We start from the raw sequence: 13,303 nt of genomic DNA on the forward strand, positions 1-13,303 counted from the left end.
CCCTAAACGGGATTTCCTGGATCGATAACTGATATCCATAATGCCAGTAATCAAACAAAGAATTGGATAACGAATTCTAATATTGTTTTATAAGTTTAAATTTAAATTGATTTATATATGTACGATAATAATTCTTATCAATATACAATAAAAAATATTGAAGACCAATGAGCCAATGGTGAAGGTCCAATGAAAAGTGCCTTTCGTTCAATCAATTAAATGTATCAGTGTAAGGTGTGGATTTTGTGAGAGTTTTTGAAGTGCTTGAAAGTAATTCTTTCTCGTATTTTGGGTGGTAATTGATTGTATTTTGCAAGGCCGGTCATTAGTAAATTATTTATTGATTTGATGTATCTTTTGCAGTTGTTCTTTTGCTGCAGTTGATGTTTCTTATCTTCACCTTGAATACCTTTCTGCTTTTTTAATCCTTGTAAAAATGAGCAAAATGATTCAATGTTCTATTGATGGGCTCATTGAAAGTGAACTGGCGGTCATATAATGGGACATATAAAAATTTACTTTGTCTTAAGTTGTACGATATTTCGTGATAAGTTAAACTTTGTATTCTAAAAGTTAATTAAGTCAAAACTAAAATCTTATCTTTTTCGAAGATTTTGTATCCGAAGATTTCTCTGCGTCATTTTTTTTAAACTTTTTTATAATCTCCCAGGAACATAAGAATCTCCATAACACAAAATATCGTGAACACTTGACATTCCAGTACGAGTCCGATTACTCAATGGATCGAGATCAGCAGCTGTTTGAATTCCCTTTTCTACTAAAGCATCATAAATCGAGCTTAATTTAGTGCAAGTAAAGTCATTGTCATTGATGTTAATTAACTTCAAACCAGGTAATGTATCTTTGTACGAATAAACATTCAGTCTCGTCAAACGATTTGATGAAAGATTCAAATAATTCAGTTTTTTCAATCCTCTGAATGCTCTTGCAAAAATACGATGTTCCAACTCATTTCCAGGTAAATGCAACTCCTTTAAATTTTCACAATTGGAAAAAGCTCCGTCTTCAATTTCCGTCACGCCGCTCTTCCACAAGAAAAGTCTCTCCAAATTGGGAAAATTGTTGCAAATTCCTTTGCGAACTTTTGGCAAAGTGGTTTCTCCGCGATAGAAGAAAACATCCACGATAGATGATGGGTTTTCGTCATTCAAAATTAGCTCTTCATTTACCTCGCCGGCTTTGACGTAACAAGTTCCTTCTTTGTGGCCTGACTTGCACCAATGTTCAAGCGCAAAGGCACTTGAGAGGCAGATTGCGATAAAAGTGAGCAAAAATTTGACCATTTCAGTAAGAGAGCTTTTCAGTTACAATGAAGTTTTCACTTCAGTGTTTGAAGAGTAGTTTGCGATAACTGACTTTAGATCGAACTAGACATTGACTTTTATACTAACTGAACTTCCTGTTTTAACGTCTTACTTTTGTAGAATGATTTCCGATTCTGAGAAAGAGTTAAAGCTCAGTTTTTTCCGTGTACGAAGTTTTTTTTTAAGAAATGCAGGAATTTTCAAAAAATAAATTTTATTTATTTTTTGCCATTTTTTTCTAAATAAAAAAAACAAAAATACTAAAAATTAATTTTCTAAAATAAAGTAATTAAAACAAGTTCAAATTAAAAAATGTTAGCTTAAATTTTTTATTTTGACCTAATTTTGTAACTTTAAGAAAATTAATTTGATTAAAAATTAAACTTAAAAAATAAATTAAATTAAAAATTAATTTAAGTTAATTTTTTGTTATTATTTTTTTTACTTAAAAATACCCTATTCAAATATTTAACGTAACAAAAAAAAAATTAAAAAAATATATTTTTTTAAAATTCCCGCATTCTTTACTACGTTAATTCATTTGAAGCTATTATCTATTATTCTAATTTTATTGACTATATTCTAATTTTTAACGATTTTTAACTTGAAAATTGTAAACAAGATAATAAATCTTGTAATTAATGTCTAGTTAATGATCTCATGTCTAATTTTTACTGTCATCAATTTAAAAAAAAAAATTAAATAAAAAATTATTTTAAAAGAGACTCAAAAGAGGCACAAAAATCATAGAATTTTAAATTGGAAAGATTAACACATTCAATTTTAAGTTTTCAATGGTTTTTATAAAAAATTGCTTTAAAAAAATTTCTATCGATGAATGTTTTTTTGAATGAATTCTTGAACAATTTTAATAAGAAATTCAAACTGTGATTTGTGAAAATTTCATCAGTTTTGATTTTTTAGTTTGAATTTTTCATTCAAATTGTTCAAGAATGAAAATTATGTTATAAAAATACGAACACTCATCGTTATGAAACTTTCTAAAGCAATTCCTTATCAAAATAATTGAAAACTCATCTCATCAAGTGCAGCAATAATGGGTGAAATATTGATGAAAAATGCACTTACCTATCACACTGTTCATGCCACGATCCCGGTTGTATCAATTTTGACATGATGGAAATTGGCAGCGCCGTCAGGAATGCAAAGAACCACACAAAAAATATGATACACTTGGCATATCTGCAAGAAAAATGCAAAGATAAATAACAAAATTTCAAAAAAAGAGAAGAAAAGGTAAGAAAAAAAAGTTTAATAGACAGAATGGTACTTGTTGCACCAGTTTATCCCGTCGTAGATAGATGAAAATTTCCAAGTCAAGGCAAAGTTTTTGTCGGTGAAAAGTTACAAAGACACTTCGTCGTTGTCAGTGGAGGAAAAAGGAGGAAGTAAGTAGGTGCGCGTCCCCTTTTTAAAAATGAAAAAGTTATTAAAATATTTTCATATTGGATGTCAAAGGCAAACAGACAAGCGAACAGTTGCAAATTTGCAATCTGAAGATTGAAAAACTTTCCTTTTTTTGTTGACGGGAATTTTAATATCCTCCTTTAGATATTTACATTACTTTTGAAGGAAGTCGGGAAAATTTTCACGGAGGTAAGTTTGTTTGACTTTTATTACGGAGTTGTAAATATTGTGATGCCGTAATAAAGGTTGAAAAGTGACCGTTGTTTATGGAATGCAATAAATTCTACTCACCTCTTTGTTATCCGAGGCCTGAGCGGCCACATAATTGCGATATATCTGGGGGAAGGTAAGAGAAAATTTATTTAAAATTTGTTGTAAAGTCACACTGTGAGACACGAAAGGGTCAATTTGAGTTTTTAATTGGAATTTTACCTAATAATTTAAATTGACTAAAATTAAAAATTCAAAGAGACAAGAACAGGCTTTATATCCTACGAAGTTTTCTACAAGTATTGAAATTTATATTTTATGAAGAAGATATTTTTCTTCGAAAAAATTTTTTACAAGATAAGAAACATTTTTTTCCTTCTTGGGATGTTAAAATTGACTTAAGGAAAAATCTGTAATATTTTCAGATGAATAGTTTGAAATGTTAAATTAACTTCTTTAAAGAATAAAAATTTGATTAAGCTTAAATAAAAGTATTCAATTAGTACCTTTAAGCCGCTCCAATTTTTTTTTTAACTTTTTGTCCCATGCCCCATTTCAAATATCGCAAATCCAATGGGGCAAATTTAAAAAAAGTTAAAAATTTCATCAACATTTACCGTTTTTTGGTCTTTTTTCAAGGATTTTCCCTCAAATTTAAAATAAATATCTCAATTTTCAAGAATTTTTGTTTTAAAAATCGTATTTTAACATGAATTTTCTTCTTTAAATTTTTTTTTTAAAAATTATTTTTCAAAATTTTTCGATAGTTATTTTAACGAAATTTTTTTGTTTAAATTTTTATCTTTTTAGATAAATTTTATATTATCAAATCTGAATGAATAAAATCAACTAAAATATTGATTAATGACAAAAAACTGTTAAAATTTTGTCATTTTGTATGAAAAAGTATTTCAAAATTTGTTTTTTATTTATTAAATATTTATTTTTATTTAATTTATTTTTATTTATCAAATTATTATTTATTTTTTTTGGGGAGCTCTGAAGGGAGGGGGAGCAAAAAAATTAAAAATTGTCTTTTTTGACAATTTTCAGGTCATTTTTGTAAATTTTTGGGTCTTTTTTGTAAATTTTTGGGTATTTTTGTTATTTTTAGTATATTTTGAGCTGAAAAGGGGAGGCAAATGCCTCCTATGCCCCTCCCCTGGATCCGCTTTTGCAAGTAAATTAATATCTTTTAACTTTAAAGAGTTAGGAGTATAATCTCTGCTGAATTCTAACTTGACAATCCACAAAAAAAAACTCAAAATCACATCAGCATTTCATCGAAAAATAATGGCATGAGTATTTTTGATGGTTTTGCATTATTTAGGCCTAAAGTAGTCCAAAAAACCTAAATTTAAAATTCTACAACGAACCAAACGGATTTTAGACATTTTTAGTGCATTTGGGTATATTCAAGTACCTTTTTGACATACCCGATCTCACTGAAAATGCATAGAAACACTTTGGTTCGTTGTAGAATTTTAAATTTAGGTTTTTTGGACTACTTTAGGCCTAAATAACACAAAACCATCAAAAAATCTCATGCCATTTTTTTCGATGAAATGCTGATATCGGGTGATGTGAAATTGATGAGCTGGGAAGGAGATGAACTTGAAATCATCATGTGGCCGACGTAATTTTCTCCTCAATAAATGGCAAATTACACCTTCGCTCAAGGGCGGATCCAGAGGGGGGGCAATTGCACCCTCCTTTGAAACTTAAAAAGGACTAAAAATCATAAAAATGACACAAAATTTAACAAAAAAGGTGATTTTATATGCTATGTGATTGCGGTGAAATACAATATATGCAACATATAGTCGAAAAATGCTCAAATAGAAGGACTTTCAACACTCAAACTTACAAATATAAATTTTGAAAATCCATAAATTTATTGAAAAAAAAATGTCATATAATCTTCTATTAATTAATGTGTTAATTTTCAACACTTGAAAATCTCAAATTGACCATTTTTAAAATCACAGAATTTTTCATATGACTTACCTATCTACACTGATTGCCACAAGAGTATATGCACTCACGAACACCGACACCGCCTGCGAATAGTTGACGACACGACACAAAATAGCCCCAAATGGCCAGTACTGCAGAATGAACATGGAAATAAACGTAAAGGGGACACAAAAGAACGACATGAGGATATCGCCGACAGCCAAGTTGGCAATAAAGTAATTTGTCACTGTTCGCATGCGAGGCGATGATTGAACGATAAAGCAAACGGTGCCGTTGCCCACGAGCGCCAGCAACAAAATTGAAATGTACATGACATAGATGATGACTTGGAATAATGTGGGATTTACGCCCGGCATCTCATAGACTGTGTCACAACTCTCGATTGGCACACTGGCATTGTAAAACGTTGCATTTAGCGCGTCAGTGTCGTCGTTTGTGTTTGTGTGCGAAAAATATCGCGTTGACACGTTCTCGTGATACGGAAAGTTTGGTGCATATGCAGCGGCATTGTTGCCACTGTCATCCGTTGGTTCCACATAAAATTGTGCGGAAAACAGTTTTTCATCGTTTTTGAAGAACATTTTGCTCACTTTTTATTCGTTTTTTTTTTTTTGTGAAAAACTATTTTTATCACATTTATTCACACATTTTGTGCTGTCGCTTTACAAAAAAAATCCTGATTTTTATTATCTGTCGCATAAAGCATTTTTTAAATGCGATATTTGAAGCAAACTGTGTTCTACCATTAATCGCTTCTGTGACATGTGTCACGAACAAAATTCCTGAAACGAGAAAAAAATACATTACATTAGAAAAATTTCAAAGAAAAATTGTAGAAAGGATTTTTTTCAAATAGAAAAGTAACAATCGAGATGGGGATTTTTTTTTCGCACTTTTAACAATTAAAAAATAACTACAGAGCAAATTTATCCTGAACAATAAGCCAAAAAGCCATCACGGCAATTAGAATCCTGAAAATGCTTTTTAACCAAAAATTTACTCTCGACATCAAATAAAAAAATCTGCTTGTCGATATCGACTCTCAGACTCTAGATAGAAAATTCTATAGAAAAGTTTTCTATAGAAAAGAAAACAAATTTTTTTACCAACGCCATCTTGTGCTGATTTTTTTCAATACAAAATGATATTAAGAAAATCAGAAAAATATTTAACTTATTTAATTATAAATTTCATACCAGTGTATATTCAACATTTTTAACCCAGTGCACATATCGAATTTTTGACCCAATGCACATTTAAATTTCTTGACTCATTGCATAAATTAAATTTTTTACCCAAAACACATTCAAAATTTCGTCCCAGTTTACATTCAACATTTTTGGCCCAGTGCACATATCGAATTTTTGACCCAATGCACATTTAAATTTCTTGACTCATTGCATAAATTAAATTTTTTACCCAAAACACATTCAAAATTTCGTCCCAGTTTACATTCAACATTTTTGACCCAGTGCACATATCGAATTTTTGACCCAACGTTATGCCTATACAAAATTTATATTCAGTTATTGTCCCAAAGCACGATTTAAAAAATTTAACCACGTGACCACGTGCTTCGTCAGACAAAAGTCAACCCTTTTTATAACATTTTTTTATGTATTTACAAAAATGCGATAAAAAAAATAAAATCTACATTTTCCCTCTATATTTTAATAACTGTGGGAAAATCCAACATTTCTCATTAAAATTATGGAGGTTTTTCGCATTAGAAAATTCCTGTAATTTAAATAATAAAAATTAATGACGACCGTTCCTTGTTAGTTTTGCGACCAAATCATTAAAAAAAATAATAATCTTTTTTTTTCTAAAAAAAAACTTGTTTTCCCTCTCTTAACATTAACTTTAACAAAACCCATAAATTCAACATAAATTAAATTGGAATTTTTCAAATAAATATTTTTCCCATTAAAAACCTCGCAACAGTAAAAAAAAAGTATATTTTTTTCAGTTAACCTCAAATAAAAACAACTTTTCGTGAAAATGACTAACAATGAACAGATGTTGAGTTTGTTATAATTTTACTATTTTTGTTCGTGTTCGAGGTTTGTACGCTACAAAGAAGAAACAAATACCTAACTAGTTGTTGATTATTATTATATTTATAAAGGAACAAGATGGGAAATTTATCCAACATTTCTCATTAAAATTTATTTTTTTTCCTGAACTAGCAGGCACAAACAAAAAGAATTATAATAAAAATTTAAATAATAAAAATTTATGACGTTGGATCATTTTTTCCTTGATTTTCCGTTGGGTAATAATAGTTTTTTTTTCTAATTAAAAACTCGGTTTCCATTTTTGTTTCATTTATTTTTGTGTCTCCTGAACTAACAGGCCAAACAAGAAAAATTATAATAAAAATGTAAATTGGAATTTTTCAAGATAAATATTTTTCCCAAACAAAGTTTAATTATCATTTTTTCAGAAATTTAATTTTTTTTGTTTAAACTTGAAATAAAAACAACTTTTTTTTTGAAAATGACTTTTACAATGAACAGATGTTGAGTTTGTTATAATTTTACTATTTTTGTTCGTGTTCGAGGTTTGTACGCTACAAAGAAGAAACAAATACCTAACTAGTTGTTGATTATTATTATATTTATAAAGGAACAAGAACGGGGTATTTATCACTCCGTTGGGTATAGTTGACTCGGTTTCCATTTTTGTTTCAATTTATTTTTGTGTCTCCTGAACTAACAGGCACAAACAAGAAAAAGAATTATAATAAAAATGTAAATGAAAAGCAGAGAACAGAAATTTATGACAAACAAAGTTGGATCATTTTTTCCTCATGAAATTTCAATTTTTCGTTGTTTAAACTTGTAAACATAAATAAGAATAACTTTTCAAGAGCAGAAGCATTTTTTTTGTGAATTAAAGGTTTAGATGACAGAAAGTTTTGAAGAAATTTTCTTCTACTTTTTTTTTAAATCATTTAATTTACATTTTTAACAAAAATTATAATCTAAAGAATTTAAAAGAATTAAATTTAATTTAAAAGAAAAGAATTAATTCCCTAATTTTTTGATTGAAAATTGATGAAAATCGTCAAATAGGGGAAGATGGGGCATATTCTGACAGAAAACTTTGACTGCCTGGAAATCATAGAATTCTAAAGATTTTCAAAAAATAAGTTGGCCTTAAAATGCCGTCATTTTGACATTTTTAGATTTTTGATTTTCAATCCGGAACATGGAGAAAATTGCTGTTTGAACATAGCCCCGTGTCTGAAATTACCCCATCTTCTTCTACATTTTTAACAAAAATTATAATCTAAAGGAGTTAAAATGATTAAATTTCATTTAAAAGGAAGGACATAAATTCCCTAATTTTTTGATTGAAAATTTTCTGATTTAAAGAAATCGTCAAATACTTTTAAACTAAACCGACATTTTCTGTCAAAAATCTTTCAAAGAAAATTTTCTTTAAAATAATCAACCAAAACTTTTCTTCGCGCCTGGTTGACTGAATTTCATGCACCAAAAACGCGATAGACAAACTTTCTTAGTTTCAAGTGGTTTTGAAATAAACAAATAGAAATTCGCCAAAATAATGATATCCTTCTCATAGAAATGCATTTTCACATGAATCATCCCAAATAATCAAGATTCAAACTTTTCTACTTCAAGTTGTCGTTATTTTGTTTATTTTGTCGTCTTTTTTGTGTTCAACCGAGACGCAATTTCATTCAATCAGAAAACTTTTTTGTATTTTTTCATTATCCTTAAAAAAAAAATTAATCCAGTACCCCATTCTTAGTGTTTTCTTAGGATGGGATTTTTAAAAACAAATGTATCAGACACATTTTTTTATCTTCGTCGTATTTTGTCTATCCAAGGGACAATTGCCTCGTGGTCATTTATGTAGAAAATCTTATCAGGTTTGACATTTATTTGAGCGATGAACCGTAAAACCGACACAAAGTCAACAACTCATTGGCCTGATAGTCAAATATTTGTCGACCTAAAATTATGTCAATGTTTCTTGCTATCGGCTTAAAGAACTTTTTCGGGTGTGAGACAAAAAAAAACGATATTCGTAGACAACTTTAACATGTTCTTTGCACTAAAAACGATGTTTATGAATATTTCCCCAAATTTTCGTACGAGATACAGACATATGCTCGAAAAACAATGAAATGTAAATAAACTGAGTTTAATTTACCGTGCGAGGTGAGAAAACACGAGATATATACCAGGCGCTTCCATTCGCCATATGTGTTTACTTTACGACTTTAATGAACGTTAGTCACGACGTTTTACACAATTTTTCATTATTAATGTGCCAAAGTACAGGAAACGCTTGGGTTTGATTGAAAACGTGCGGAAAAGACGAACCTTTTGTGGTGGCTTAAAGGAACCTGAATACAAAAAAACCGCAATAACCCAACTAACAACACACACAGAGAAAACGAATATCCTTGATGATAAAAATATTCATAGCCTGCAGCAAAGGAAGTGTTTTGTTATCTTCTTTGTTGTTAGGTTGTGCGTTGTGATTGATTTTCGTAAGTTCATCTTTCGCTCAACATCATCATCATCATCACCATTAAATAGTTTCGCAAGAAGCAACATGTTTTCCCACTTTTTCTTCTCACACACGACAACAAAGGAAGTAAGTAACCGTCTCTCTGAGGCATGATTTGTTTTAAAATTCAAATATGTATATGAAGCACTAATAAGGCATATTTTTTAGCAGAAAATTCGGGTGAACTTTGACCTAATTTTGGAATGCGAAGGGGACAATTAATGGAAATTGGGAAAAGGGTGAAATTTTAATGTGCAAAGAAGTTTGTGATGCTGATCTTTTGCGTATTTTGACGACTTTTTAGTTTGACAAATGTTTGTTACTTATCACCCTTTCTTGAGACATTGTGAAGATTTATGTCTCTCAATACTTTTTTTTGTGCGAGAAGAATTTTTATAGAGCAGGTAAGTGAAACTGATATTTCAATTAACGATAACATTTTTTTATTTTCAGCAATCCCAGAAGTTGAAGAAGAAAATCAACTCTGTTTTTTATTTAAAACACTCAGAGGTTCTAAACCTGGTCTTTTAACTCAAAATTCTAACTTAATATGATTGTTGAGAAATGTCTTTTGCAGAAGAGTTGAACTCGTTAATTTCATATCTGATTCCTCTAATAAGAGTATCATTTGGAGAATCTAGATGGTTACACAGATAAACACAAAAGATTTTGGAACAATGTTCCCGACTTGCCGATCCTGCTTCCATAAATTTAAGGTTATTTTGCAGATTAAGCTAATTTGTAGATAAAGACAGATTCGTTTTAAACTTATTTTTAAATAGCAACCTTTTAAATTTCACAGAAAAAATAGAACATATAGTAGAATTCAAATTGAATCAAAAGAAGTCGAAATCTATCAAATATGTTATATGCAAAAACAAAAAGCATTCAGACATAATCTTACTCTTCCTGAGTTCAAAAATTTTTTCATCAAGCTAATAAAATAGAATATTACAAATACAATTCACTACTTTCAGTCGTGATGCTAGACGATGACCTAAGAAGTCGAAACATGTAGCTCGTAATAAATGTTTTTCATTGAGGAATTAAAAAGGTGTTTTTAAGTGTTCTCTTGTAAGAGAAAAAACCCCTCGAACTCCAACAAGCAAAGTTCTTTTTTACTTCCAAAGTGTACAATACACTACAATATTACAAATCTATGACTCTACAATTATCTCCTAGTAATACATTTTACTGTCTTCTGCCAAGGATGAAAAATATTCCTAAACAATGGACCATATTGCATTCGGATGCCAATTGACTGTCTGTGGTATCACAACCGAAGAGCTGCATAGATGTCTGCTATAATAATAATAATCTGCCAGGGTCTGTTTATAATCTATTCGATAAGAAAACTAAAAGCTGATACGGATAACAATTTACCAACAAAAGGTAAAAGGTTCAGAGAAAAGAGATTTAGAGTACCTGCTCCAAATATCTTTTACCACAGAAATTTAGGTACAACTAACCAATCGAGTCAACAATATATTGCAAATTAATTGAAAATCGATTAAAATTAAATTATATTTTACCATTACCGATTCTGTCAAAACTAAATTTTTGTCTAGAAAAGCATTACTTATGCATCATTTCGTACTCAGATTTCAATCGTACTCCTTTTAAAATCGAACCTAATACATCATTCACGTTGCGACACGTCAATTTTCCACAATGTAGTTAACATTGTCGTCACATAAGTGCAATTTTCTGTTCGTTATCTTTCCGAGTGAAATATACTCGCTCATTATTTATTCCACTTGTGTCACTTTTGTCAATGGATTTGTACTGAACTCGAGAATTTTTATGATACATTTTGCTTTTAAAATCCTCAAGAAATTGAACAAAAAGAATTTGTTACAAATTTCCCTTTGAACATCTCTTAAGCCGACATGAACCCATGTTCCTTTCGTGTCATAAAGACATAAATTTGCACCAAGATCGAAATGGTTGTAAAAAGCATGCAATTCAAGAGTTTTTTATGGGGCACTTCTCTTTGAACTATTTCTATGGCTTTAAAGAGATTTCTTCACACTTTTACCACTTCTTATAATTTTTTATGCATCTATAATTTTTTTTTCTATTTATACGTCAGATTATAAAAAAAACTAAACACTTGACAGAAACAGCACATAATTTATCTCGTTCAAGTTCGACACGAACAATCAGATAAACAAACAAAAGCAAACGAGCGGAATACAATTTTTATAAAAGGTTTTTCTGCAACACGAGTCAAGTTGCGCTGAGAATACGGGGGAAGCAGCAGCAAAAAAAAGCTGTCATGAACACAATAACAAAAGGACGTTCGTAAAAGGGTGACATCTTGTCATATTTTAATGGCGAAAAACGATAAATAATGTAAAATGTTGTGTAAACAGCAAAAAAAAAACGGTCTTGACATAGTATTTATTATTTTTATCCATTTTCAAACAGAATATGTTAATTTTTTGCTTTGTTGACGAATGCCACTTGTCATCACATGGCTTTTTTTTATAAATCTCGTACGTACAAATCAAATTCGATGCAATAAATCAAAGTTGTGATATACGATTTTTTTTGTGCCGTTATTATGAAATTTTTATTGCTTTTCGGTTTATTGGGCCATAAAATTAGAATTGATATCACCTATGGTGCATCATAAAAAATTGACAGTCAGTTGATAGATAAACACATAAAAAGTCTGGAATAAACTCCCTCACAAGTTTTGCGTTGACAGTTGAAACATTTTTTTTTAAATTGAGTTTATGAGATAACGATAAAAGCAAAGAACGAATTATTAGCGTTTCTGAGAAAAATGTTATTTTTTGGTTAAATTCTCGAGTCTCAAGGATATTTTATTGAGATATAACGTGTTCGCTGTGAAAACCCATTAATCAGAATTACTGCCAAAATTTATCGAAAAAAAATTTGGATGTTTCTCTTTAAAAGATATAAATAGATGAAGCAACAATTTTTCACACGATAGGAAGGTCTGTAAAAAATGCGGAAATGATGATTTATGAAAAAAATTAGTTAAATTTAGCTTTTATTTTTTAATATTTTTTCGAGCTTTAAAGTTATTTGAAAACTAGAAAATATTTTCAATTTTTTTTAAATATTAGATAAAATATTAATAATATTAATATTATTTAAATGGAAATTAATTTGAAAAATATATAAGAAATTAATGATTAAAATTTAAAAAAAAAATTAAATTATAAAAAAATTTAAAAATAATTTGTTCTTAAATTAATTAATTAAATTTACCAAATTAAATATCAAAAATTATTTTTTTTTAAATTAACTTTTTTTTCAAAAAAAGAGTAAAAATAAATAAAAACTACAAATAAAAAAATTAATAAAAAAAAATAAAAATACAAATAAAAAAATTAATTAAAAAAATAAATAGATAAATAATTGAAAAAAAAATAATTGAATTTAAAATAATAAAATTAAAAAGTATATTTAAAACGATTTAAAAAAATTAATTTCAATAAAACTTGGATAAAAATTAATTTAATTTTTTTCTACTTTAGTTTAATTTTTTTTTATCTCATTTTAAAGTTATTTTGTTATTAAAAAAATAATTATTTTTAATTAAAAAATTTAAAAAAAAATCCAAAATATTTTTTTATATATTTTTATATGTTAGAGCTTTTAATTAAAAATTTAATTTTAATTTATTCAATTTTTATTTTATTTAATTTTTTGATAATTAATGAAATTTTAAGAATTTTACTTCTAACAAAAAATTTTATTTTTTTTTGTATCTTTAAATATTAAAATTAAATAAATTAAAAATTTAACCCATAAGAAATGCATTTCTTCCAAGTCTTTTT

At 28.5% G+C, this 13,303-nt stretch overlaps 1 protein-coding gene across 1 annotated transcript in view; it reads right to left on the minus strand.

Moving 5' to 3' along the window:
• LOC134834421 (RYamide receptor) overlaps positions 1-5,536 on the minus strand; it is a 73,544-nt gene extending 68,008 nt beyond the window's left edge. The window contains exons 1-3 of the mRNA XM_063849069.1: positions 4,971-5,536; positions 3,045-3,089; positions 2,415-2,528 (exon numbers count right to left, since the gene is read on the minus strand). Coding sequence (XP_063705139.1) covers positions 2,415-2,528; positions 3,045-3,089; positions 4,971-5,521 — 710 coding nt within the window. The 5' untranslated portion in view covers positions 5,522-5,536. The remainder of the gene's footprint in view (positions 1-2,414; positions 2,529-3,044; positions 3,090-4,970) is intronic.
• Positions 5,537-13,303: the final 7,767 nt, after the last annotated feature.

The sequence above is a fragment of the Culicoides brevitarsis genome, chromosome 3 (assembly GCF_036172545.1).
Source record: "Culicoides brevitarsis isolate CSIRO-B50_1 chromosome 3, AGI_CSIRO_Cbre_v1, whole genome shotgun sequence".
Taxonomy (NCBI): Eukaryota; Metazoa; Arthropoda; class Insecta; order Diptera; family Ceratopogonidae; genus Culicoides; species Culicoides brevitarsis.